This window comes from Spironucleus salmonicida, chromosome 5 (genome assembly GCF_000497125.1).
Source record: "Spironucleus salmonicida strain ATCC 50377 chromosome 5, whole genome shotgun sequence".
Taxonomy (NCBI): Eukaryota; Fornicata; order Diplomonadida; family Hexamitidae; genus Spironucleus; species Spironucleus salmonicida.
Genome location: NC_090600.1, coordinates 401,949 through 427,943, shown reverse-complemented (window position 1 = coordinate 427,943; position 25,995 = coordinate 401,949). Strand labels below are relative to the sequence as shown.

At 35.4% G+C, this 25,995-nt stretch overlaps 18 protein-coding genes, 2 non-coding genes and 1 pseudogene across 20 annotated transcripts; 11 read left to right on the top strand and 10 right to left on the bottom strand. All coding sequences in view use genetic code 6, as the record gives it.

The window, feature by feature from the left end:
• Positions 1-10: 10 nt before the first annotated feature.
• Positions 11-511, bottom strand: SS50377_24845 (uncharacterized protein; the record flags this gene model as incomplete). The annotated part of the gene is made up of 1 exon (XM_067908684.1): positions 11-511. One exon carries the CDS (start codon positions 509-511, stop codon positions 11-13), a length of 501 nt encoding a protein of 166 aa, XP_067763505.1.
• Positions 512-661: 150 nt separating this feature from the next.
• On the bottom strand, positions 662-6,964 carry SS50377_24844 (Transmembrane domain-containing protein; the record flags this gene model as incomplete). Its single annotated transcript, XM_067908683.1, has 1 exon — positions 662-6,964. The coding sequence occupies one exon, from the start codon at positions 6,962-6,964 to the stop codon at positions 662-664; it is 6,303 nt and encodes a 2,100-aa protein (XP_067763504.1).
• Positions 6,965-7,210: 246 nt separating this feature from the next.
• SS50377_24843 (uncharacterized protein) lies at positions 7,211-7,912 on the top strand (the record flags this gene model as incomplete). The annotated part of the gene is made up of 1 exon (XM_067908682.1): positions 7,211-7,912. One exon carries the CDS (start codon positions 7,211-7,213, stop codon positions 7,910-7,912), a length of 702 nt encoding a protein of 233 aa, XP_067763503.1.
• A 726-nt stretch (positions 7,913-8,638) lies between these two features.
• SS50377_24842 (uncharacterized protein) lies at positions 8,639-9,109 on the top strand (the record flags this gene model as incomplete). The annotated part of the gene is made up of 1 exon (XM_067908681.1): positions 8,639-9,109. The coding sequence occupies one exon, from the start codon at positions 8,639-8,641 to the stop codon at positions 9,107-9,109; it is 471 nt and encodes a 156-aa protein (XP_067763502.1).
• Positions 9,110-9,288: 179 nt separating this feature from the next.
• SS50377_t20089 lies at positions 9,289-9,360 on the top strand. Its single transcript has one exon. It is a non-coding gene; the product is annotated as a tRNA-Pro (tRNA).
• A 63-nt stretch (positions 9,361-9,423) lies between these two features.
• Positions 9,424-9,508, bottom strand: SS50377_t20070. The gene is given in 2 exon segments: positions 9,424-9,459; positions 9,472-9,508. It is a non-coding gene; the product is annotated as a tRNA-Tyr (tRNA).
• Positions 9,509-9,553: 45 nt separating this feature from the next.
• Positions 9,554-10,168, top strand: SS50377_24841 (Tat binding protein 1(TBP-1)-interacting protein; the record flags this gene model as incomplete). Its single annotated transcript, XM_067908680.1, has 1 exon — positions 9,554-10,168. The coding sequence occupies one exon, from the start codon at positions 9,554-9,556 to the stop codon at positions 10,166-10,168; it is 615 nt and encodes a 204-aa protein (XP_067763501.1).
• Positions 10,169-10,298: 130 nt separating this feature from the next.
• On the bottom strand, positions 10,299-12,851 carry SS50377_24840 (Coatomer beta subunit; the record flags this gene model as incomplete). Its single annotated transcript, XM_067908679.1, has 1 exon — positions 10,299-12,851. One exon carries the CDS (start codon positions 12,849-12,851, stop codon positions 10,299-10,301), a length of 2,553 nt encoding a protein of 850 aa, XP_067763500.1.
• Positions 12,852-12,857: 6 nt separating this feature from the next.
• Positions 12,858-13,751, top strand: SS50377_24839 (uncharacterized protein; the record flags this gene model as incomplete). Its single annotated transcript, XM_067908678.1, has 1 exon — positions 12,858-13,751. The coding sequence occupies one exon, from the start codon at positions 12,858-12,860 to the stop codon at positions 13,749-13,751; it is 894 nt and encodes a 297-aa protein (XP_067763499.1).
• A 1,033-nt stretch (positions 13,752-14,784) lies between these two features.
• SS50377_24838 (uncharacterized protein) lies at positions 14,785-14,988 on the top strand (the record flags this gene model as incomplete). The annotated part of the gene is made up of 1 exon (XM_067908677.1): positions 14,785-14,988. The coding sequence occupies one exon, from the start codon at positions 14,785-14,787 to the stop codon at positions 14,986-14,988; it is 204 nt and encodes a 67-aa protein (XP_067763498.1).
• A 151-nt stretch (positions 14,989-15,139) lies between these two features.
• Positions 15,140-15,496, bottom strand: SS50377_24837 (uncharacterized protein; the record flags this gene model as incomplete). The annotated part of the gene is made up of 1 exon (XM_067908676.1): positions 15,140-15,496. One exon carries the CDS (start codon positions 15,494-15,496, stop codon positions 15,140-15,142), a length of 357 nt encoding a protein of 118 aa, XP_067763497.1.
• Positions 15,497-15,998: 502 nt separating this feature from the next.
• Positions 15,999-17,090, bottom strand: SS50377_24836 (uncharacterized protein; the record flags this gene model as incomplete). Its single annotated transcript, XM_067908675.1, has 1 exon — positions 15,999-17,090. The coding sequence occupies one exon, from the start codon at positions 17,088-17,090 to the stop codon at positions 15,999-16,001; it is 1,092 nt and encodes a 363-aa protein (XP_067763496.1).
• Positions 17,091-17,311: 221 nt separating this feature from the next.
• Positions 17,312-17,650, top strand: SS50377_24835 (uncharacterized protein; the record flags this gene model as incomplete). The annotated part of the gene is made up of 1 exon (XM_067908674.1): positions 17,312-17,650. The coding sequence occupies one exon, from the start codon at positions 17,312-17,314 to the stop codon at positions 17,648-17,650; it is 339 nt and encodes a 112-aa protein (XP_067763495.1).
• Positions 17,651-18,119: 469 nt separating this feature from the next.
• On the top strand, positions 18,120-18,734 carry SS50377_24834 (uncharacterized protein; the record flags this gene model as incomplete). Its single annotated transcript, XM_067908673.1, has 1 exon — positions 18,120-18,734. The coding sequence occupies one exon, from the start codon at positions 18,120-18,122 to the stop codon at positions 18,732-18,734; it is 615 nt and encodes a 204-aa protein (XP_067763494.1).
• An 8-nt stretch (positions 18,735-18,742) lies between these two features.
• SS50377_24833 (uncharacterized protein) lies at positions 18,743-19,267 on the bottom strand (the record flags this gene model as incomplete). Its single annotated transcript, XM_067908672.1, has 1 exon — positions 18,743-19,267. The coding sequence occupies one exon, from the start codon at positions 19,265-19,267 to the stop codon at positions 18,743-18,745; it is 525 nt and encodes a 174-aa protein (XP_067763493.1).
• Positions 19,268-19,713: 446 nt separating this feature from the next.
• Positions 19,714-20,151, bottom strand: SS50377_24832 (Kinesin-9; the record flags this gene model as incomplete). The annotated part of the gene is made up of 1 exon (XM_067908671.1): positions 19,714-20,151. One exon carries the CDS (start codon positions 20,149-20,151, stop codon positions 19,714-19,716), a length of 438 nt encoding a protein of 145 aa, XP_067763492.1.
• A 24-nt stretch (positions 20,152-20,175) lies between these two features.
• SS50377_24831 (Transmembrane domain-containing protein) lies at positions 20,176-21,231 on the top strand (the record flags this gene model as incomplete). Its single annotated transcript, XM_067908670.1, has 1 exon — positions 20,176-21,231. One exon carries the CDS (start codon positions 20,176-20,178, stop codon positions 21,229-21,231), a length of 1,056 nt encoding a protein of 351 aa, XP_067763491.1.
• Positions 21,232-21,381: 150 nt separating this feature from the next.
• On the top strand, positions 21,382-21,882 carry SS50377_24830 (uncharacterized protein; the record flags this gene model as incomplete). Its single annotated transcript, XM_067908669.1, has 1 exon — positions 21,382-21,882. The coding sequence occupies one exon, from the start codon at positions 21,382-21,384 to the stop codon at positions 21,880-21,882; it is 501 nt and encodes a 166-aa protein (XP_067763490.1).
• An 11-nt stretch (positions 21,883-21,893) lies between these two features.
• SS50377_24829 (uncharacterized protein) lies at positions 21,894-22,367 on the bottom strand (the record flags this gene model as incomplete). Its single annotated transcript, XM_067908668.1, has 1 exon — positions 21,894-22,367. The coding sequence occupies one exon, from the start codon at positions 22,365-22,367 to the stop codon at positions 21,894-21,896; it is 474 nt and encodes a 157-aa protein (XP_067763489.1).
• Positions 22,368-22,439: 72 nt separating this feature from the next.
• On the bottom strand, positions 22,440-24,693 carry SS50377_24828 (Transmembrane domain-containing protein; annotated as a pseudogene).
• Positions 24,694-24,990: 297 nt separating this feature from the next.
• SS50377_24827 (uncharacterized protein) lies at positions 24,991-25,527 on the top strand (the record flags this gene model as incomplete). The annotated part of the gene is made up of 1 exon (XM_067908667.1): positions 24,991-25,527. One exon carries the CDS (start codon positions 24,991-24,993, stop codon positions 25,525-25,527), a length of 537 nt encoding a protein of 178 aa, XP_067763488.1.
• Between the last annotated feature and the right edge of the window lie 468 nt (positions 25,528-25,995).

The window sequence follows — 25,995 nt, the reverse complement described above, 5'->3', positions numbered from 1 at the left end:
ACTTTCGGGATCACTTCTTGTACGCGATGGGGCAGCAGACAGTTGCGACATATCTTACTATATGGGAGTACTTCTTGGCGTTCTTTTCGGCAACATACTTCCCAAAAATTTGATTGAGAGCATAGGCAACAAAGATATCCGCAGCTGATTTCTTGTCGGCGATGAAAGTGGTGCTGGAAAGCCCCTCGTTGATGCAGGCAAGGTCCTTTTCGAGTCTTGCGGCAACAAGCTTGTCATTGGACGTGAATGCACACAAGTACTGCAGTAAGCTGTACACACACTGGAGGTAGCAGTCAAACACAGCCACCTTGGCCTCACTCTGAGGAAGTTGCTCGGCCTTCCTCATCATATAAAATATGATGGAAGGGGCGTGATAGACGGAAACTGAGTCGTCAACCAGGAAGTCGCAGTCCACCTTGTCACACTTATTGAAGGTGACCTTCTGGGACAAAAATTCGGCAACGGCAGAATAAGTTTTCTGGGCACAGTTACAGTTGGTATAAATTAACATTGGCGGAGTGGAATAAAATGTTGGTAGAATCCGATATTATGTAAAATAAAGCCCGCCATACTTTTATTGTTGGCATGTTAGTGGTGCTAGCGCCTGGTAACCATATACTGAGCAGCACTGGGACAACTTAATATATGGGACCGTATTAAATCACCAGACCAGCTCGTCCTTCTCCACGCCGAGCATATCCTTGAGCTTTTGGCCAATTTAATCGAAGGTAAGCATCGCGCTGTCCTCCTACATACTATTCTGTGCCTCGTTATTTGCTATGATCAATTGCTGCACGGTGTCTGTTCTTATAGGCTGTACGTAGCATAGCACGTTGGTGTTTTTGTTGCACGTTACTACCCGCTTTAGCGAGCTACCACCTTTGTCGTTTGGAAATATTGAATGCGATTTGGGTATCGGAGCAGGTGAGATTAAACTAGAATCGGACTGAGTATTTTTAAGCTCCATCGTAACATTGGTCTATGACCTTTTAAGCTGATCGTAGATTTTCAGGGCCTTCATATTTTCCGTCGGGTCTAGGACACTGTTTTGTTGCTGCGATGCGGCACGAGTGAATTACTTCCGCTGCAAAAAGCGAGACTTCCAGAAGGCTTTTACGCCCGTTACAATTTTTACCTCTTTCTTCAACTTCTCATTGGCCTGCGAGTACCACTGGGAGTTGTGGATGGCAAAGTAGATCAGACACAGCAATAGTACGATCAGCGATATTGTGTTCAAAATGATGCTAGTATACGACTCAGCGTAATAATTTTGCGATGCGTGGTGGTAATTTCCCACAGAAGATATAAAAATGGCCCAGATGGCGGATGAGATTAGGTTTATTGAAAATTCCACCGCAGAAAGATGCATCATTACGATGATATTAATGACATTAAAAAGCAGCTGAGTAATAATACTAAATGTGAAAATTCTATAATCTAGGATTGCATCTATCATTTAAGATGGATTGATGCATCCAACAAATGCATTTACAAGTAAAGCAGAAATAGCGAGTCTGTTTATAGAACCCATCTCGCCGTATTTGATTAAAATTATCTCATACAGGTAAAACTTGACCCCTATTATCAGGATTGCAATACCTATCAATATTTAGCCATAGATAACAGATCCTCTGGAAGCATCCGATACGTACCCACTAGAATTAAATTCAGTTATAGCGCTTAAAAATTATAGGAAAAGGGGAAGAGTAATACCAACAAAAATTGATATCTTTTATTACTTTGTAAATTTCATAGCCCCAAAAAATACTGTCAAAAATAGCGTCACCGGAGGACCAGCTAACTTATATGTCTCTTCGCCAAAGTTTTGTAAAAATATTGGAACCCCATCAAATTGTATATAGTTGAAGCATAATTCTAACATAGCTATAAGAACAAACAAGTAATAGTGGGACTATTTGTTGTAGAAAAATATATTTTTATCAGGAACTGAGGAAAAGAAGAATAAACATAATATGGGAACCATCGAAAATATATTTACAGTATTTTACATACCAAAATTATTGATATAGACGTCTTGGATCGCTATGATAACAGAAAGAAGTTATGCTAAAATGAAGAACATTAATCGGCTACTCATAGATTTCACTATCTTTTTGTATCGTACTAAAAGCTGTTATTTATCGGACGGACTCATTCGACTGTATATAATTAATATAATTATAACGATAATTATTATAATTATTATAAGTAATAACCATAAAATTAACATTCTAGTGTTAATCGTTTTGATGACACATGTATTGTCAACAAGTTAGTATCCACTAAAACACTATCTACAAATGACTTTATTTAATTGGTTCCTATAGCATATTCCATTTTAATCATAAATGATAGGGCAGCAGCATTAATGAAAAGCCTCAAAAACACACATACAACTAATATAGTCATCCGAGCACCGACTGCATTTGTTCCCAGACCAGTTTGTTTAGCAAGTCTTACAATATATTCCTTTCTCAGATGTGTAACAATCCCCTCTTAGCTTATTGCTTTATGGAGGAACGCCTTTCCAACATGACCCATTATATAGTAGAAATTCTGACTAACATTTAGTGCAATCGTTGGATTCTAGTATATGGGCTAAACAAATTTCATCGGTGCAAATTACTGATGACCCTTAGATATAACAATCGCCTTTATTAATATCCGAGTGTATATAACACTCAGGTATGTAGGAATTTAGTGAACACTGTGTGCAGTTGAAGGATTTAAGATTATCCTCACATTATAAACAATATTTTTCGCCAAATTCAGTCTCACCACATCCTGCTACACCATACACGATACAGTACGCGCCAAACTGCAAATAACCGGGAGCGCACGTTTGGCACGCAGTAGACGGATCATACCCGTTTTTGCATGATATGCAAAAAATTGCATCGCCCTAGTAATAGCAATCTCCGTTCAGGCAGCTAACGCATTTAGCAATGCATCGGTCGGGCCCAACTTGGCTCAGCTGGTCCGGTGGAAGTAGGTTAGAATCCAGATATCCGGTAGCGCACACAGAGCATGTCATGGCCACCAGGTCGATCTCATATCCTGGTGAGCATTCCTGGCACAGCGGAAGTTGGTAGTTGTACTGGCAGGTCTAGCAAAACTTGTCCATCGCATCCAGTGCATCTTTGTAGCAGGTGCCACTAGTTATTGAGCCATCTCGGATGTAGCACCGCTCATTTTGGATGATTCCGATGCAGGAACTGCAGTCGACGCCGGAGAACCCAGGATAGCAGATGCAAATAATCTCTTCGCTCTTGATATAGCAGTCCCCTTTGGGATTTTCAGTTTGCTCATAACATTTCTGATCCACCAGCAAGAACCCGTTATAGCAATCCAGGCAGATAAATGACACATCGGTCAGATAGCAGGTGCCCTAGCAGGAAGGATACAGGCAGACATCGTGACATGTGGCATCGGCTAAAACTTTCCCTGGCCTGCACCCTATGCAGATTAAGTCAACATCTACCAAAAAGCACTTATCCTCTGTTACCTATTTTTAGCATTTTTCCATAGCCAGTATATATCCATCCAAGCAATTGTTGCACTGCGTTCCGACTCTGTTATCGTAGCAGCTGGTGCAAATCACATCGCCAGATTCAGTGTTAAAGCATTCACCGTATACGCAGGTGTCGCATTTCTAATAGCACCAGGATAAAACTGGAAAGTAGCCATTTGGCGCATCGCAAACCTGGCAAGAATCTCCTATATATCCCGTAAAACATGCCCCAAAGCAAATCTCTATACGCAGCTGGACTACGCAGTCTTTGCCGTTACAAGTGTCGCAGATCTGCAAACATTGCGAGTTTTCAAATACGAATCCTTCTTGGCACTGCATACAATCAGTTCCCATGTAGCCATCAAGGCAGGTAATGCAGGTCAAAATGCTCTCTTTGGTGTAAAAACACTAACCGTTGCAGTCGCCACATTCTTGTTAGCACAGCCCATCGAAGAAGACAGTACCCTTTAGGCAGGAGGCGCAAGAAGGTCCTTCAAAGAAGTCTTTGCATAGGCAGGTCTAATCTTCCTAGCAAGTCCCATACTGGCAAGACTCCTTAGAGCATTTCAGTACGCACTAATCCTTATACAAAATATATCCAACCACGCAGCTGAGGCATTTATTCTTACCATCTATAGTAAAACACACGCCAAAGGTTACGTCTTGGTCCAGTATTTAGTAGCAATTGTAGTTATAAAATTAATAATTAACTTAGCAAATATTGCATTTATCTCCAGAAACACCTATGCTACATGATATACAACCATATTCACACAATGCAGGATCTTTGCTTATGCATTTATCCAAGAAGTAGCAAACTCCTGTCTTACAAGTGTTGCATTTACTGAAACAAGAATTTACCACCTTAATGAAGCCAACTTTACAATCCATGCAACGTGGAGAAATTCTATTATCAATACAATTCGAGCACTGGTAGTCCCCAGAGATACCTTCTAGGTAAATACAGCCATTTCCAAATTAGCAGTCCCCACTAACACATTATTATTTGCAGCTAACATCATTTCCTATACAATACTGACAGCTTAAACCACCTAAGGTAGGCCTGCAGTTGCAATTTCCATTAATACATTTTTAATCGCTACAGTCTCTATCAGTTTTGCATTTGAAACTTCCACAGGGTCTTTTCTTTGTAAAATATCCACTTTTGCAGACACAAAAATTATCAGCGTTAATACCATTTTAACAAGTTGTTATCTAGTCTCCTGCGCATACAGGAAGTGAATGTTTTATAGGTTTCTCACACATGTCTCCAATACAAGTATTGCAAAAGTCATGTTAGCAGGTTTTACCGTACTTCCCAGGTAAGCACTTACAACCAGATGTTGAGTCACATACCCCACTATTTTTACAAAAATTTGGACCACAGGAATATGTTGTGCATTCTAGTCCCATAAACCCAAGGCCACATGTAATTACATCGCCATTAAATAATTATGCACAATTTTTTAAGCATATTCTTCTTTAATTCTTTAAGTATATTGATCCATTAGCAGTTTGCATGAATGGAAATGGAGGAGTGTCTAAAATCTCTATATAACTAGTAGTCGAAGTTGTAAATAGATTTGCTAGATAAATGAACTTGGAGTTATATTTGGGGTGAGCTTTCCATTGACCTGTTATAATATATTAATTAGCAAAAGAACCTATCTATAAGTCGTCAGGCTAAAACGTAATTAACCCTTTTCCATTACCAGCTAATATAGCAGTGTTTGATATGTCCGAGTCTAGTAACTCTTTTTATAATTTTACACCTTTTTTACATTCTTATTTAATTGTAAGCTCAACTATATACTAAAGTTTTGTTTCAGTAACTTCTTTCCCTAAAATATAGCAGTCTGGTGTATTGATAGCTTAATAAAATACGTTAATCATTAGATGCATTATAGTACAATTGTTTATTTCTTCCGATATTCCATGTATACTATTAATATTATCTAACTTTATCTCGCCGAACATATTTAAAACCTACAATGTTGTATTTTTTAAAATTTTAGAGATGCCAAAATAAGACTGAAGTTAAGGTTTTGATTACAAAGATATGAATACAATAATATTAGTTAAAGTACTATCAATAATCGTCTAACCTAAACCGGCAAATATATTATCATTATTTCTATCCTAGCTTTCAAATATGCATTAAAATCTAATTGACAAATTAACAATCTATACCAATGATGCCTAATTAAACAAACCAAATAATTGAAATTAACTATTAACATTTTTAATAATACCAGTCTAAATTATTACAATATTTTGTAATGTAACATCTACTGCTTTATTACATATACCATAATATGATTACTTGCCAAGATAAGAATCTGCACTACTTTCGAACTAGAAATACAAATTTGAGAAAATGGATTTTTCTATATCCTCTGCTAATTATATCAACTATTACGGTAAATCTCCACTTTGTTAAATCATTTATATTGAAATATTCTTAAATTCTTAAGATTTACATTTATCCCCGAAAAATGATACTTTTAATAATGATTCAAATACGTATAATCTTATCTGGACTGATATATCACTGATTAGTACGACCTCAGCTGCAGATGAGAACATTTATATATTACTTTATTCCTTAGCTGAGTCAATAATGATCTCGAGTTCAAGATCAAACGAATTCAGGATAGCTTAGAGGGTTTATGTTATAGCTAGAATAGTAAATATATCATCATTCTGAGCTATTTTCATATATATATGGATTGAGCTAGCTTATCCTTATAACTACTAGGCAACTCCTATATTGAAACTAATTTAACCTATAGTTTATATAATATTAATATTATTAATGGTTCCAATACTACTATATGCAACACCATTTACAGTTTTGCATTATATAACATTTTATGTGATAATAAGATGATCAGCATCTTCTACTAAATAGAAACAGGTTGCAAACTAAACATTGTATAAATCTTGCTGTATATTAATATTGGAAATTTTTGATTTTGGAGCATTATAAATTATTGTGAAATTCTATTTCTATATTTTAGTTAGACTCGCATCAAGTTCAAAAAATGAGCTACTAATATCAGAGTTAATAAAGTTTTCAAAAAAGCTTATTTTAATATCATTCAAAACGTTTTTGGTCTTCAGGGTGAAGTATATATTTTTTATTTATGACCTTCGAGAGCTTTTTACAAGAGAAAATGAATCCGTTGCTAAGATATCTATTGTTATTTAGATAGTAATATCTTGTATTATAGCTTCACTTGTCACTATAAATTAGAAATTATCAACTATTTGTTCAATACGTATTATATGTCGTGCACCTGATAGAAAACCATTAAAAACTGATATTAAGTCAGAATCTATAAGCTAAACATTAAAATCTTAGTTAATTGCATACTCAAATTCGTTGTTCGCATTTATACCCGCTAATTCTTCCTGAGAGTTTATCAAAATTATTTATAACATGATTATCATTTTTAGAACACATTATTATGATTATTATTATGAGATATATTAATTATATAAAATTGTTAAAAACTAAAAATCGTAATAATCCAGATATTATTTATATCTATATCATTTTCTAGATTTATCTGCTAACTTATATAGTATTATTACATGATTTTATATACATTTATATTGAAATGCTAATATTTGTTATATATAATTATTTGAATTATTATAAAAACTATCTAATATAGTAATGATATTTAATTTATAATGTATAAATAAAATGAATCATAACGTTTATCCTAATACCCTACCTCATAGATTATCATAAATTAAATATATATTATGATACTTCATTAAAAATCATCTAAAGAAATAAGTGGATATTTATCATACTCAAAACTCAAATTTTACTACTAAGCTTCACTATACGATTTATAGATCCAAAATCCTCTTATATTATATATGCCCTTGTATTGCGGTGTTAATGCAGTATTAACATAGATTTCTGCTATGCATAATCAAAGATTCGAGTCTGCTAACTTGAAGCTATTCAGCAGCACAGAGAGCAATTTCACCCTCGAAATGCTGGCTAGAGAGGCAATGACATCCAGCGACCGGCGTGAAGCTGCTAAAATAGCTTCGGCTCATGCTCAGTTTTTGCAGCAAAACGAGTCACTCTTCGACTCAAAGGTCCTTCGCCCGGCGCTGCATAAGAGTGTCTTTACTATCCTATTCTGCTAGGAGCACTTTTAAAACAAGCACATCGCCGAATTTTCAAAAATTTTAGAGCAGAAATTTGGCAAAATTTAGGTTTATAAGGAGATAGTTGATCCTGAGGTTCTTGGCCTGCTGATGAGAGAAATATCATAGAAGGACGTAGAAGAGTTTATAGCATCTTGCAAAAGCCAGGGAAGAGGCAACGGAGGCAACGAGGAAGAGGAGATGCGAAAATAACTGGAGATGATGTGATAGTTAACTTAGTGAGCTGTTTTTTATTGCAACATTATATAATGAAAAAATTAGTACTTTATATATGCTTTAATTAAATCAGAAATCCATCTAGGTAATGGTGGCCAAGATAATTTCTAATACTGATTTCAAAGAAATAAAACACATACTAGTAATTGATATTCACTATCATGCTCTTCTTGACAAAAATGAAAATAAAAGTATCCTCATTACAAGCAATTGTAATAAGCATACATCCAAACAGATTTAGTAAGCTAACAAAGTAAAATTAAACAGATGAAAGCATACCAATGTTAGTTTAGTTTAAATTATTTTCCCTAATAAATATAAATAAATATATCGTTTCTAACGGAATAAAAATGAAAAAAATAATGAAATCTTCTACCAAATTTATTAAAAGTGCCAGAATTATCTTTATCAGCAGAGTATACACATCCTTTAGCTTCTGATAGCTATTTTGCGGATTTAGTCAAATATAGGATTAGATTAGATGTTTTGATAATGATATATAAATCAGTAAATTAGTCTCCGGTAAATAGTTACAGGTCAAAGTATTTTTTAAGTGATTATAAATAGTACTATTACTATTTACAATACGTTTAGTTTACCCATCGAATAAGGATGGTGTCTTTTGCAAATTATGTATAATATTAGTATTATAATACATGCCACGCATATAGTAGGTATAATTTAAAACTTTGTTTAAGTTATTGTTTATAATTGATAATGTTTATAGTTATTTAAAATATTTAAGTATTCTAATGTTTAATATAACAATTTAAATTATAATACCAGGTAAAAATAATTTTTATGAACCGTAAGTTTGTTAATATATTGTAATCTGTTTTAATATTTTTAGTAACTAAAACAAAAAAAAATAAGTAATAACTTATTGCCATTGATGCATATGGTATATGTATCTATAAACAGAAGTATATTTTGCTAACTTCCCGCCATTATACGGAATATATATAATTATAGCAGACTTAAATTTGCCACTCTCCAATGAAGAAAGTAGTGCGATCGTCCGCCAGGCTGACGAAGGTGTCCCCAAAGGTGTCTTAGTCGAACGAGATGATCCGCCCCGTGGCCTCGGAAAGCGAGCTAGTTGACATGCACGTGCAGTACACGCAATTTTTGGAGGAGGACGAGATTCTGTGCGATGAGATCCTGCTTATCAAAAACTACTTCTAGTGAGATGCTGTTCGATCGTTCCTACCCCTGCCCCGCGGCGCACCTCATGGCGCGGCCGTGCCTGCCTGCCCGCTACGGCCGGGCACCGAGGGCTGCGCCCGCATGCCCTGGCCAAACTCAGCCCACTAGGGCGCCGTGTCTCCCGCTGCCCGCGCCGGACCGGAAGGCGCGCCCATAGCCGTGGGAAATTGGTCTAGTGGAATGATTCCTCTTTAGGGTAGAGGAGGTCCCGGGTTCAATTCCCGGATTTCCCCAATCTTTTAATCTTTTGCCCTGGCGCTCGGGGTTGCCGTGCAGCGGAGCCGGAAAGTTAAAATTCCCCACTACCGGAGTTGAACCAGTGACCGTTCGGTAACTACAGAGCTCTACAGCCAAACGCTCTACCAACTGAGCTAAGTGGGGATACAATTTGGGTAGGGCGCAGGCCCGGACGGCGCAGCGCTCCCAATGGAGCAGGAGATCCTGCAGCTCTTCGCCCAGAACAACTCCCCCTTCTCCCTCCAGACCGTCATCAACTTCACCGCCTCTAAGTACTCCAAGACCTTCGTCCAGCGCGCCCTCGACAAGCTCGTCGCCGACCAGAAGGTCACCTTCCTGCAGGTCGGCAAGTCCGGCAAGCTCTACGTGTACAACCAGGCGCTCATCACCCCGATACCGGAGGGCGAGCTGGACGCCCTCAAGCAGCAGAATGCTGACTACGCCGACACGATCGAGGCACTGCAGGCCGACGTAGCCCAACTGAAGGCAGAGCAGACGCAGCTCCAGAACGTCAAGTCGGAGGCACAGCTCAGGGACGAGGTAGCCCAGGTGCAGAAGAGGCTAGCACTGATTACCGTTACCGAGGCCGACGAGGTTATCAGCAACGAGCAGATGACAGGCTGCAAGAAAATGCTGAAGAAGCTTCTAGTAGAGTGGAAAACCAGGTAGGTGCAGCTCTTCGAGGGCCTCGACGCGATTGGCGAGGGACTCGAGAAGTCCCGCACGCAACTCTTCAAAGAACTCGACATGGAGCCCACCGAGACGCCGAAGCAGATCAAGGACAGGCTAGCGATATGCCAGTGATATGAAAACTTTTTATATCACTATTCTCTTATTCACTAACATTATTTCAACTGACTAAAATATTGAAAGTTAATTAAGAAACCCCACTTAGACTACAATTTTATTGTACTTTTAATGATAACCATTTCTATCACGCCAGCTCTTCCATAACACTTCTAACAAGCCCTTAACTTCCTGCTTTGACCTTAATTCCACAACATCCATTAACCTCATTGAAAACTATTAAAACTATTTCGTTCTACACTGATATACAGCTTATCATGGCGTTTTTCATTTGGTCACAGTCTATAAATTTGATAATTTATCCGTTAACTTTTTTTGTTATGTGATGAATATCATTTATGGTTTTGCAGTTTCCCTCAAACTCTAGACTTGAGAATTCTCTCGAAAACTCGCTTTCAGATACTCCGATTGGTCTTAAGAAATTACTTACAGGAATACGGATTTCATTGATTCTAAGAATTAGCTCTCTAAAACGAGTTTTTGCTTTTTACTGAATTTTACAAATCAAATTACCATAGATTATAGAGCTCTAACATGTATTTATAGAAATTGAATATGTTAAAAATGAGCTTGTTTGCGGTTCTAGAGATAGTTTCTTTGAATTTCTTGATACTTAGATTGAATCTGAAAATAGCTCCAATTCTAAGTCTGTTATTGGTTAATCAGTTCTATTAATGAAAAGCACATGAAGGGTTAAGTTGTTTTTATTTATTACAGCAATTGCCTCAGAATATACCATATCCGCATCTGCAGAAAGTTATATAATTTAAGTAACATTTTTAGGATCTGCTGCTAGCTATTAAAAATTTTACAAACTAGAATGAAGTTATTACTTTTACTATTCATGAGTAGTCTTAAGGATTGAAAAATCTAAGTATCGACTTTGAGACTGTTTTTAAATTTGTATTTATTATATTTGTGGTTTACACTATTACACGTTATTATTTAAAACTAAAGACCTCTTACCAGTACGGCCAATACTGTAAACTTCCTATAACACTGTTAAGCAATAATTTTTCTCAGAATCAGTTAGCTTCACACTGTTATTGATAAGCTGAGCACAACCAATAATTAGTCTCCCTATGACGAATTTATCAAGGTCAAATTATATCAACTGAAGCACTAATTTCATATATTGCACGGTGATTTGGCTATTACTACCATTTTTTATTTCTTAAAAAAGTTAAACTTCATCATTTGGGCCCTTCTTTATATTATTTATGATCATTTAGATATATAAATTTTGTGCATTTGTTTCGTAAATTTCTATCTTTAAAGGCAGCAAAAATAAAAATCCAACGATAACTTCTTCATTATTAACTATTATCTGTCTTAACCCCTTTAAAATACTCAAAAACCCATTTTCATCACAAGTTTTAACCAAATTTTGAATACAAATTTTGCAAATTTCTACTACTTTCTCTCCCTATTACTACGCACAACTAACGATAACTTCGCTTATAACTTAGCAACATTCCTAAAATATCAAAGATTTTACATTTTCGTTAACAACCAAAACCTAAAACTCGGATTATTATACACTAGCTAACATAATTATGTTATTCAACATAGAAACTGTAAAATTTTCAAAATAATTTAATTATTATATCGTAGATAGAATTTCTAGCTGCAGATCGACGAATTTGCTCTCAATGAGCCGCGAAGAGCATAGCGCATTAATAATGGCGCTTTTGGCGTTCAGATTTCCAGTGCTCAATTTGAGGAGAATCTTGCTTTTGAGCAGCTTGAAAACGCTCAAATTCGACTGATTCGACAAGAAAAACTGCGTCAAATGCATGCAAATCAGGTCAGTTTTTTCCTCGTAATTTTGCGTCGAAATGATGTCGATGACCTGCAAAACTGCGGCCTCAGGCGCGTCTTTGCAGGACTGCAGCAGGCAGAGCGCTGACTGAACGGGGTAATTTTGCAGCGCAAGTCCGGCGGATGAGAGGACGATCGGGCTCAACTGTTCCGGCTGCTAAATGTTCTGTAGTAAAATCTGCTGATTCTGCTCGTTAAACGCTCCGAATGAGTCGAAAATGGCAGCCCCAAGCTTGAAATTGGTCGTAAATGGGCTGTGCTGGTGAATAAGGGTATTTAGAGCGTTATTAAGCTGTATTTGACTGTTTAGCGCTAAAAATTTTACAAGCCAGGCGAGGACCTCCTGGTCGCTTTCTGTTTGCAGAGTTTGCTCGATCAGAGAGGCTTAGCAAAGACCTGGGAACTTGCTCTCTATCTACATGAGCGTAAATGCTGCTGCTACGCGGACTTCTGAGAAATCTGAATTAAGCAAAAATATTACGCCCTGAATGACGTTTTATACGACCTTTCTAACTTCTAGAGAGGCTACACAACGTAATGCGGATATTTGGATGAACTCGTTTGGATGTTTCAGATCCGAAAGGATCGAGTTGCAAATCAAAATTGTGTAGGGCTTGAGGGCCCCGTGGCCATCATAAAATTACACAAGGGGCCAGAACAGATGGATAAGACGCTTCAACAACTTGTTCTAAGATGGTGATACATTTTTGATAAGCGGAAAAATGTAGGATTCTGGTGGTGGATCTGAAAACGCTGATTGCAATATTGATTTTACTGTGTCAATCATTTCTAGTTCATTTTTACGTTCTAAAATAGTCTCTAGTTGTTTAGAAGAAAGAGAGTGTTAATTTGTGTTCATAATACTATGGAGCATTTGATTAGAGGAAATGAAGTGGAATCGTATTATGATTTAATAATTATATAATAATAGTTTTGCGGAAAGGAGTGTTAATAAATTTATCTCACTGCTACTATTGTACTATTCTAAAGGTTGTTCTTTTTCTTGGTTTATACTTTTAATGAGTAGAAAATGTTGGTAGATTAACCTAATGGCTTGCCTATGATTTATACTAATTATCGAGTCCTAACGAATGATCTGATAGAAAGAACACCGGCCTAGTACGAGATGTCTGTTATTCAAAGCTTATAACAGTTGGATTATAATATCTTTGTGTATGATTAGTATATGGGCGGCTCCAGTCTGTGTTAAGCTCATAGTTCATTTTAAACAGCCCTGATAGAATAGTATATAATTATTATGTATATTATAAAATAAGTATTCCTTCGTAATTCCTCGTTTTTCCTCTTGGTATTTGTATAAATATGTATATAATCTATTTATCTACAAAGATTCTTTTTATAATAAATGAACAAATAGTCTCGTTGTATTTCCAAAATAAATCTAACAATTTCTGAAATAGAAATACGTCAAAAAATATTGAAAGACTAAAATGAATAACTTAAGGCATTTTAAACTTAATCATTAATCTCAATTTGTGGCGCACTTAAAATTCTAAATGCACAATTAAAGTAGAAAAACTAGTCACAACCTAGAGTTATTATCCAGCAAAAATAGAAATTTTATGCATTTTTGAGCTTGGCTAGTATCTTTTTTGCAGCACTCTATTTTGGTAATTAGGATGTTTGTTCACCACAGTTAGGTATCATCTTTGATCCTATTTTCATGTTATAGAAATAATTTTCTGACAATAATGAAGTTATTACAGTTAAGGAGTTATTAGATGGCTTAGTAGAGTGAGTATTTTAACTTAAAATAAATCACAAATTAGTTTCACTTTTCTTACAGTATTTAAATTTAATAAAAATTATCTAAATTTTAGATTAATGAAATATCAAATTTTTGACAGTTATTCTAATTTTTATATGTTTTATTACTTTTTAGATAAAATATACCATTAAATAAAATTGACCACAAATAATTAGTATAGACAAAAACTCTTTGCATTCTTCTGGTACTATTACAATTCAATTTCTTTTTATTGTCAGATCCTTCAATTTAGAATACTATTTTTACCATTTAATACAGAATGTTATGACTCATTATATTATTGATTATTACTAACGATTATTGACACGAGTACATAAATTCAGAATATTAAACTAATATTATGTATCAATAACATGGTATTTTATAATATCAATTTGATAATCATATCCAAAGTATATGATTTATTTAATAGTTTTAGTTTAAATAAAAATAATAAGATAAGCACTTTTCACGAATTGGAGTAATTAAATTCTGTAAATATAAAAAACAAGATAAAGATAGAAGTTAGTAAGTAATGTTATAATGTATTTACATAGTAAAGTGTATAATTATGTTTATCAGGTCCGTAATATAATTTATTTTCAACACAATAGTTAATAATTTGGTAAACTTATAATAAAAAGTTAAATTGTAAAATTATATCAATTATAAATATCATTATTATTAATTCAAAATGTTATTACGTATAATATTTGGAATATGTTAAATAGAAAATGATTCATGAATGATAGTGTTTAATTAAATTTTCTTCAGATATAATGACTATAAGTATCAACACTTACCTAGTATTCATACAACTATTATTTTATAAATGCTAATTCAGCATAGTTATTATAAATGTTTGATAATAAAGGTTTCCATATACATTTCATTGAAAATTATTAGAGTAATAGTTATATACCAATAATATATTAAAATATATTACTTACTAATAATTTTTCATAATATATTACAAATCATCAAAAAATAATAAAATATATCAAATTTTGTAAATAAAAATTATATGATATAGTGTAAAATATTAATTGTACATTTATACTAGAAATGCCTTGAGGTGCTCAGCCTTGTTAACCTTAAAAGCCTTCGTTCTAGACTCTTAATGAATCTGATAAGGATAAAAATAAATCAAAAGATAAGAATTCTGGATTATTTAAAGGTAAGGCGCGCAAATTATGATACTACAATTGATTAAGACAGTGATGATTGATACATTAATCGAAAGAGGTATCCAGTCTGAGTTTTATAAGTTTATTAACTGAATTTTATATCTATCACATAATTTTTCATAAAGTACTGTTACCTTTACTTTATCAATTCATTCTATTTCTTAGTTTATACTTCAAATTTACAATAAAATATCACTGTGGCCTTTCATAAGTCTGCATCACATTAGGAGTTTACTGACGTACCTGATTGTTAGAAACAATCATATATTTTGTCTTCCCACCCTAACTAACAGTTTAAACTATTTAGTGATTGCCATCAAGCTTATAAGTATTAACAAATGCCCATATTTTAATCCTTTAAAATCCATTATTTATTTTAAATCTATCATAAAGAAAGCCAATTAGTATTAGAGCAACAATTCCTAACAAAATATAAACTATTTCAACTATGAGATTTGTTTTAGTGAGGCCTAAGAAACAGACTTCAACATTATTTAATTTCTAACAATATGTAAGGCATGTACTTTCGCAATCAGCATTAACGTCCATTTCTAACAAACTAGTTTCTAAAAATTTAATTACAAAACATGGATATATATATAAGTTTCTTAACACCAAGTATATTTTCAAAGAGATAAAATGAATATCATTATAAATTAATTATAACCTAAAATAGTATTTCCTACACAATATATTAAATTAACATATTTAATATATGTAATATCCATAATAGAATTATTATGGATAATACGATACATATAATTAATACTATTTTCTAATTATATTTAAAGATTATTTACGTAAGTATAATATTCATATTTAATATATAATATAAAACATTATTATAATAGTTTTCATTAAAAAATATAAACCAAACAAATATACCACGATATAGAAAGAAAATTTAAGGATATTTATATTGCATGTTTGAATTAAAATATCTATTATTTTTTTAATCATATGATAAAGTAGGTTAATTGAAAATCAGCCTTAGATCATATATTTCAAGAATACCATAAAACAACCTTAAAACATAAAAAATATTTTTTTTTCATTTTTGTTTGAGTTCTTTTGCCAGCGACTCAATCACGCTTATACATTCGTCCAGCTTCTGTAAAAATTCTTTAAATTGATCCATTATCTTCAAATCGCCATATATTTCTTCAATACATTTCCTGCTTATTTCACCTATTTCAATATTTTTTACATCACTTGACAGAGAAATTAAGCTCCTTAGAGGATAATAAATCTCCTACGGCCTCCCTAATCTTTCATACTTGGCTCTGGCTGCTGCTGCAAACACACAAATATAATTGACTATAAACTAAATTTAAACAGCATCACCTACCTTTTTAAGTATCTTTTCTGCAAAAATCTTTCCGGCACCGCTACGATCTTTCTTATCGATGAGTTGCTTCTGAATTTAACTGAGAAGCCGCTTTCGCCGAAAGTCTAGCAGACCAAATATATAATCATTGTAATTCTTCTGATACGCCTATATACCAGGAATACGCTTTGAATTCTGCATCTTGACGTAAAAATTATATCGCAGTTAAGCAAGCTACATTTTCTCTGCAAAATTTCCATTTGGAATATCACATTTTTCCAGAAATTGTTGCATTTCTAAAAGCTACCAAAAACTCGCCTTTTAGAGTTACTTCCCTTCCTTTTCAATCAAATTTGCAATTGCCTGCGCCTCGCTTTGATACTGAATTTTTCTTACGAAATGTAATCCCAGAAAAGTTTCCCGGCACTGAATTTCCTCCTCGCGAGTCTGCTTAGCACACCGCTCTGATTTTAAGCCTTATGAAGCTTCATACTAACAGTAAGTTCGAATCTCGAACTATGAGATAGCCCTCTGCATGCGATTTTGGAGTTCAAAAGCACGTAATTTGACTTCAAAGTTAGGAGGGGCAAGTTTGAGTGCTGAAGAAATAGTAATTGATCCCTAACTTAGCATTAGCAACTCACGCTAGAATAGCTCCTAAATAAGGCAAATTGGCTTGTAATTAAAGGTAGACAACGTCATATATTGGGCGGAGGATGTGGGGTGAGTTATTTCATGTGATCTATCGATTGCTGCTAATTTTGGAGGTAGATGTTAGCGGATCGACTCTCGGAGCGATGATAGTTAGAGAGCCATTATTGGAAGGGATAAAATAATATAAATATTATAAAAAATATAATATATTAAATTTAAAATCCAAAATTTATAAAATATCATTAAAATCTTTCTTTATATTTTAGAATATTACTTAATATTGGATATATGTAGTTTTGTTGTCATTAAATTGCAAATTACAGTGATTTTTTATAAATGAAATATAATAATATTTTATATAAATATATACCATATAGCTTAAAATGAATAGTTTTAGTAATTGCAATACATCGTGTATAAAAAATTGTACTATCGTGGATGCCGTACCTTCTTGCCCATTAAAAATTGTATCATTAGTTTTTATAATACTCGGAATAATACTGATATTTTTACTTATTATAATTGCTTATGAAGTTTATGGTTGTTATAAAACTAAATAAGGATATCTTCGTATAAAAACGAAATTTATTTTCTATTAATTTAAACAAGTATCGAATAAGTAAGAGTTAAGTGTAGTATAAAATAGAGAGTATGGAAAAGTTTCAAAGGATGATCAGCTAGTTTAGGGATAGTTACTTATAAATGACTAAGATTTTGAATGAAAACATTCTTTTTTACATTACATTATCAATTAAGGATGTGTAACTGTTTTCTTGTCATAATGATAATTATTACGAAACTATATGATTCTTAGCTGAAACAATATAAAAGTTATAAATTGAAAACATAATAAAACTAGAACTTCATGTTTTAATTGTTTTAATATCATTCAATGTTAAATGTAAACTAAGTACATGGATGTAATCTACGTGAATTGATAATATTGATAGACCTTAGATACTACTTATGCCTTTAAGTATATTATTCAAAGATTATATTAATCTGATTACTTATATGAAAATAGTAGTAATCTACTTCAGAATTTAGTAATTCATACTTTCAATTTTAGCTTTTATATTTCTTTTTAATTTATCATTTAAATTGGTTTTATTACCAATTTTACATATATTTTACCAAATGACCGAAATATAAAAATTATATTATTATATTAGATATATAATAATAATTAAAATGTAAAAATGTCCAACATCACCGTTGCAAAACAACAAGTTTTTCCTCATAATCCAACAGCGAAAATCCCCTGATTATGTACCTTAAAAACGTATTTTGACACTGCCACCGATATAGATCGTAGCACCACCCAAAATTTATAAACTACCAATTGTCCTCACGTCGAGAAACACAGAAAGTGCGGCTTTGAAACCAATTCTATCCAAAATGTATCAATCAGTAGCAGCAGCAAAGAAATAAAAACCGTTTCCAGACCTGCTGAAGAGTGTCACTGAGTTTTTCGAACGCCTGAAAGCAAACCAGTTTGATTTTAATTTAGAGGTCTTTAACACTATTTCATTTCAGGAGGAACGGACTGCTGGTAGTAATATTTTAAAGGATAAAAAAAGCTATAACGAGCTGCATGCCTAAAAAAGGCTATTAATCGTAATTTTAGGTGAATATGCTGAAGATTTTTTCCAATACATTCAAAAAATGAAATGGTAGCATGGTGCTGAAGATATTTAGGTTATTAAGGTCAATGAGGTAAACTATATTTCAAGCGTTTTGGACGTTATAAATATTATAATTTCTAAAGCAAAAACTCGTGTTTTCAAAAAAGTTAGATAGAAATGAAACGATTTTCATTCAAAAGATGTATCTGTAAGTTCTCCATTAAACCATTTAGGAGGATTATGTGTCTTCCAAGTCGCAAATTTTCTCTTGTCATTTCTGTAATATTATCTATATGCTGATATGGCACTTTAATCTTTGTATTTATCTGGTATTGCTTATGCAAAATCTGTTAGTCCTTATTTCGGGAATACATCAGTGCTAGGTGAAAGTTCTTTTAGCTTCTGTACAACTATTGTTGATTTGTGGATTTTACCATATCTTGATTTAAATTCTTTTCCTAAAGAAATGCCGTATTCACACGCCCATAAAAAATTTTCTAATGACTATGAACACCATATTGTACAAGGATGTTTTAAGTAAGCAGGCTTATATATTTCATGTTCTTGTTAATATTAATTTGCTATCATTGGTGATATTATAAAAAATGCACTAGAAAGTTATTATGCTACTTCTACGATCATTTTACCCACGTGTTTATCAATATGATATGCTGCATTTCTTGTGTGATTTTTTGATAAAATAAAAATGTTCATTATTATTTCATTCGTGTGATGCAGAAGTGTATTGATTTTTAAAAATATAACTATACCAAAACAATTCTACATTAATATCAATGCATAATACCTATTAGCAATTAATGCTTGTTCCGTACTTTGAAACTTCTCAATTGGTTTATATTGAAATAAGTATTATAATTCATTAACATGATAAAAAGAAAAAATATAGTCTAATATTCACCGTATTAACAGAAAAATATTCTAATTAAATATTTAAAAATATATTTGAATAAGGTATTAGAGATTATTATAGCGATAATTTTTTATAACTATATAGTTGTACAAATATATGTTGATACACATTTTAAAAGTGGCTGGCTCGACAATTATACTTTGACTATTACCGCTGCTAATATATCAATCTGTCTTGAAAAAGACAAATAATTTTATAACAAATAGGAAATAACACCAAGATCGTGGATTCATAAATATTTTTCTGAAGATTCCATATTTTCATAAAAGAAAACCATAATTATTATATGCTATAAGGAATTATAATGCTTAAATGAAATTGGTCTACTGGTATGATTCTTCTTTAGGGTAGAGGAGATCCCTGGTTAAATTTCGGATTTCCCCAATTTTTTTGATGGGCGAGATGTTTTAACTATTTTGGAATAATCTTCTTTCAACAGTTTTAGTTCCTCCTTCAACCTTAAATTCTCTTCCTTAAGACGCTTTATCAAAAGTTTTGGATCTATATCCTCGTTAACTACAGCTGCATTCTTGATCATAGCCACATTCTATGCAAATTAACAAGTGGAGATTGTCTCCTGTAAATTCTACACCTCAAACCCCAGTGTAGCAAGCATGCAGGTCTTGCAGTTTCCACCCAGTGAGTCTCTGAGGAAGAACGTCATCATTGAGTTCCTATATGGTACATGTAGATGTTTATTGTTATCCCTGTTTTCCCATAATTTTTAAGCGCTATAACTGAATTTAATTCTAGTGGGTACGTATCGGATGCTTCCAGAGGATCTGTTATCTATGGCTAAATATTGATAGGTATTGCAATCCTGATAATAGGGGTCAAGTTTTACCTGTATGAGATAATTTTAATCAAATATGGCGAGATGGGCTCTATAAACAGACTTGCTATTTCTGCTTTACTTGTAAATGCATTTGTTGGATGCATCAATCCATCTTAAATGATAGATGCAATCCTAGACTATAAAATTTTCACATTTAGTGTTATTACTCAGCTGATTTTTAATGTCATTAATATCATCGTAATGATGCATCTTTCTGCGGTGGAATTTTCAATAAACCTAATCTCATCCGCCATCTGGGCCATTTTTATATCTTCTGTGGGAAATTACCACCACGCATCGCAAAATTACTACTCTGAGTCTTATAGTAGCATCATTTTGAACACAATATCGCTGATCGTACTATTGCTGTGTCTGATCTACTTTGCCATCCACAACTCCCAGTGGTACTCGCAGGCCAATGAGAAGTTGAAGAAAGAGGTAAAAATTGTAACGGGCGTAAAAGCCTTCTGGAAGTCTCGCTTTTTGCAGCGGAAGTAATTCACTCGTGCCGCATCGCAGCAACAAAACAGTGTCCTAGACCCGACGGAAAATATGAAGGCCCTGAAAATCTACGATCAGCTTAAAAGGTCATAGACCAATGTTACGATGGAGCTTAAAAATACTCAGTCCGATTCTAGTTTAATCTCACCTGCTCCGATACCCAAATCGCATTCAATATTTCCAAACGACAAAGGTGGTAGCTCGCTAAAGCGGGTAGTAACGTGCAACAAAAACACCAACGTGCTATGCTACGTACAGCCTATAAGAACAGACACCGTGCAGCAATTGATCATAGCAAATAACGAGGCACAGAATAGTATGTAGGAGGACAGCGCGATGCTTACCTTCGATTAAATTGGCCAAAAGCTCAAGGATATGCTCGGCGTGGAGAAGGACGAGCTGGTCTGGTGATTTAATACGGTCCCATATATTAAGTTGTCCCAGTGCTGCTCAGTATATGGTTACCAGGCGCTAGCCCCACTAACATGCCAACAATAAAAGTATGGCGAGCTTTATTTTACATAATATCGGATTCTACCAACATTTTATTCCACTCCGCCAATGTTAATTTATACCAACTGTAACTGTGCCCAGAAAACTTATTCTGCCGTTGCCGAATTTTTGTCCCAGAAGGTCACCTTCAATAAGTGTGACAAGGTGGACTGCGACTTCCTGGTTGACGACTCAGTTTCCGTCTATCACGCCCCTTCCATCATATTTTATATGATGAGGAAGGCCGAGCAACTTCCTCAGAGTGAGGCCAAGGTGGCTGTGTTTGACTGCTACCTCCAGTGTGTGTACAGCTTACTGCAGTACTTGTGTGCATTCACGTCCAATGACAAGCTTGTTGCCGCAAGACTCGAAAAGGACCTTGCCTGCATCAACGAGGGGCTTTCCAGCACCACTTTCATCGCCGACAAGAAATCAGCTGCGGATATCTTTGTTGCCTATGCTCTCAATCAAATTTTTGGGAAGTATGTTGCCGAAAAGAACGCCAAGAAGTACTCCCATATAGTAAGATATGTCGCAACTGTCTGCTGCCCCATCGCGTACAAGAAGTGATCCCGAAAGTCTCATTTCTTTTTTAGAAAGCCCATTATGGAGCTTTGCTTTTATACCTTTTTCTCTACCTTTGTAGTGGCAATTACTCCCTGGTCGTTTATTTTTGTCTACCTCTATATCACGTAGGCGTCTTCCGCCGTGTCGATTACTTTCTGCTCCGGCTCAACGGTTTCCTTTGGCAAATTCTCTTAGGCGACTTACTTGCGATGCTGTGGGCAGTCGGCACGTTGGCTATAAAGCGCATCGAACTTAACTATCTCCTCGAACAGGACCTCTATATCGTAGTCGAATGCATCGTCTGTCAGGAACGCGTAAACCGGCCCCTTGTTGAATACTAAAGAGGCTTTCTTGTTTACAAACTGCAACGACAAGTACGGCATCTGTGGAGCTTCCAGCAGCTGATTTGTCTTATCCTCGCCTATCTCCCTTCTTAGCAAATTCACGGAAACAAAGTTCTGCTCTTTCAAAAAGTCCTCCAGCGACATTGTTCAATTTTAGCATTAGCATGCTGTACTATATAATAACCGTAAAAGTCGTCATAAACAATTCCTCATTCTTCACAACCCTAAAATGTGCTTCAGATTATCGTAGAGCCACGATTCGTTCAGATTTGCACTCTCGTCCTCGAAAAGTTTCACCGAGTCGTTGTTGACCAGCTCTATGATAAACTGGTCCAGGTCGTAAATCTGGTCGATTTCACCCCCTTCCTTCTGCTCCCTCATGTCCTCCCTTAACTGGTCAAACTGCGCCTTCAGCTCCGCTGGGATCTCGCAGAAGCTCAGCTTGCCGGTCCCCTTCTCTCCCTTCTCGCCCAAGTCTGCAATGCCACAAAATCGCTCAAAGTAGCTAAAGCAGGGCAGCTCGTCGCCCATCTCGTTGATTTTGTCCTCGATGATCAGGTCGTCGACAATCGCCAAATTCATGACCACCGCCATCTTGTGCGCGCTGACGCTCACGAAGCACGCCGCCTCGGCCGGCTTGTAGTCTGCTTCGTTCTGCGGGAGCCTGGCCGTGAAGCACTCAAACCGGGGGCACAGCTGCGCCACGTCCTCCAGAAAGGTGAATATCTTTGGCTGGGACAACAGGTGCGACGTTTAGAACTTCTGGGAGGTGAGCAGCGCGTGGTGGGGCACCAGCGTCTCCGAGCGGGCGGTGTGGACCTGCAGCTGGCGCAAAAAGTCGATGAGATTGTCGTGGGGCGCCTCGATGAGGCAGAACGCATAGCCTGCCGAGTTCGAGAGGAAGCCCGTGTAAACTGGATCCGCCGCTTCCGAGGACGTAAGCTGCTTGAACAGCTGTTTGACGTTTCGAAAATTGTGCGACTAAAACATACAAGAAATAGAGGATGTAAATTATAGGACCTGCAAAATATGCACACTTTTACGGTAGTTTTCCCAGAGTTTTATATCCCTATCCAGGATACAGTACGCGCCAAACTGCAAATAACCGGGAGCGCACGTTTGGCACGCAGTAGACGGATCATACCCCTTTTTGCATTATATGCAAAAAATTGCATCGCCCTAGTAATAGCAATCTCCGTTCAGGCAGCTAACGCATTTAGCAATGCATCGGTCGGGCCCAACTTGGCTCAGCTGGTCCGGTGGAAGTAGGTTAGAATCCAGATATCCGGTAGCGCACACCGAGCATGTCATGGCCACCAGGTCGATCTCATATCCTGGTGAGCATTCCTGGCACAGCGGAAGTTGGTAGTTGTACTGGCAGGTCTAGCAAAACTTGTCCATCGCATCCAGTGCATCTTTGTAGCAGGTGCCACTAGTTATTGAGCCATCTCGGATGTAGCACCGCTCATTTTGGATGATTCCGATGCAGGAACTGCAGTCGACGCCGGAGAACCCAGGATAGCAGATGCAAATAATCTCTTCGCTCTTGATATAGCAGTCCCCTTTGGGATTTTCAGTTTGCTCATAACATTTCTGATCCACCAGCAAGAACCCGTTATAGCAATCCAGGCAGATAAATGACACATCGGTCAGATAGCAGGTGCCCTAGCAGGAAGGATACAGGCAGACATCGTGACATGTGGCATCGGCTAAAACTTTCCCTGGCCTGCACCCTATGCAGATTAAGTCAACATCTACCAAAAAGCACTTATCCTCTGTTACCTATTTTTAGCATTTTTCCATAGCCAGTATATATCCATCCAAGCAATTGTTGCACTGCGTTCCGACTCTGTTATCGTAGCAGCTGGTGCAAATCACATCGCCAGATTCAGTGTTAAAGCATTCACCGTATACGCAGGTGTCGCATTTCTAATAGCACCAGGATAAAACTGGAAAGTAGCCATTTGGCGCATCGCAAACCTGGCAAGAATCTCCTATATATCCCGTAAAACATGCCCCAAAGCAAATCTCTATACGCAGCTGGACTACGCAGTCTTTGCCGTTACAAGTGTCGCAGATCTGCAAACATTGCGAGTTTTCAAATACGAATCCTTCTTGGCACTGCATACAATCAGTTCCCATGTAGCCATCAAGGCAGGTAATGCAGGTCAAAATGCTCTCTTTGGTGTAAAAACACTAACCGTTGCAGTCGCCACATTCTTGTTAGCACAGCCCATCGAAGAAGACAGTACCCTTTAGGCAGGAGGCGCAAGAAGGTCCTTCAAAGAAGTCTTTGCATAGGCAGGTCTAATCTTCCTAGCAAGTCCCATACTGGCAAGACTCCTTAGAGCATTTCAGTACGCACTAATCCTTATACAAAATATATCCAACCACGCAGCTGAGGCATTTATTCTTACCATCTATAGTAAAACACACGCCAAAGGTTACGTCTTGGTTCAGTATTTAGTAGAAAATATAATTCAGAATTAACTATCAAAATATCACTTCCATATTAATTACTCTTCATGGAGTACACTGTTATAGCTAGTTTATGGAATAAACATTACATTATTTATAATTATTTTTATAATTTTCATATTTATTAAAGGAACAATTATTAATAATTATTTTGAATAAGACTTTCATTATGTATTCTATATCACTAAAGATACTGAAGAAATTCTTTATTAAAAAATGGCATTTTATTTCTAAATATATAGTTATTATATTAAAATAGCAATATACCATATTCCTTTCTCTAAATCTAATGGGATCTTCACCATCCTTATAGGACATACGTCTACATGCGACAGTACTTAAAACAGCATTAACATAGATTTCTGCTATGCATAATCAAAGATGCGAGTCTGCTAACTTGAAGCTATTCAGCAGCACAGAGAGCAATTTCACCCTCGAAATGCTGGCTAGAGAGGCAATGACATCCAGCGACCGGCGTGATGCTGCTAAAATAGCTTCGGCTCATGCTCAGTTTTTGCAGCAAAACGAGTCACTCTTCGACTCAAAGGTCCTTCGCCCGGCGCTGCATAAGAGTGTCTTTACTATCCTATTCTGCTAGGAGCGCTTTTAAAACAAGCACATCGCCGAATTTTCAAAAATTTTAGAGCAGAAATTTGGCAAAATTTAGGTTGATAAGGAGATAGTTGATCCTGAGGTTCTTGGCCTGCTGATGAGAGAAATATCATAGAAAGACGTAGAAGAGTTTATAGCATCTTGCAAAAGCCAGGGAAGAGGCAACGGAGGCAACGAGGAAGAGGAGATGCGAAAATAACTGGAGATGATGTGATAGTTAACTTAGTGAGCTGTTTATTATTGCAACATTATATAATGAAAAAATTAGTACTTTATATATGCTTTAATTAAATCAGAAATCCATCTAGGTAATGGTGGCCAAGATAATTTCTAATACTGATTTCAAAGAAATAATACACATACTAGCAATTGATATTCACTATCATGCTCTTCTTGACAAAAATGAAAATAAAAGTTTCCTCATTACAAGCAATTGCAATAAGTATACATCCAAACAGATTTAGTAAGCTAACAAAGTAAAATTAAACAGATGAAAGCATACCAATGTTAGTTTAGTTTAAATTATTTTCCCTAATAAATATAAATAAATATATCGTTTCTAACGGAATAAAAATGAAAAAAATAATGAAATCTTCTACCAAATTTATTAAAAGTGCCAGAATTATCTTTATCAGCAGCGTATACACATCCTTTAGCGTCTGATAGCTATTTTGCGGATTTA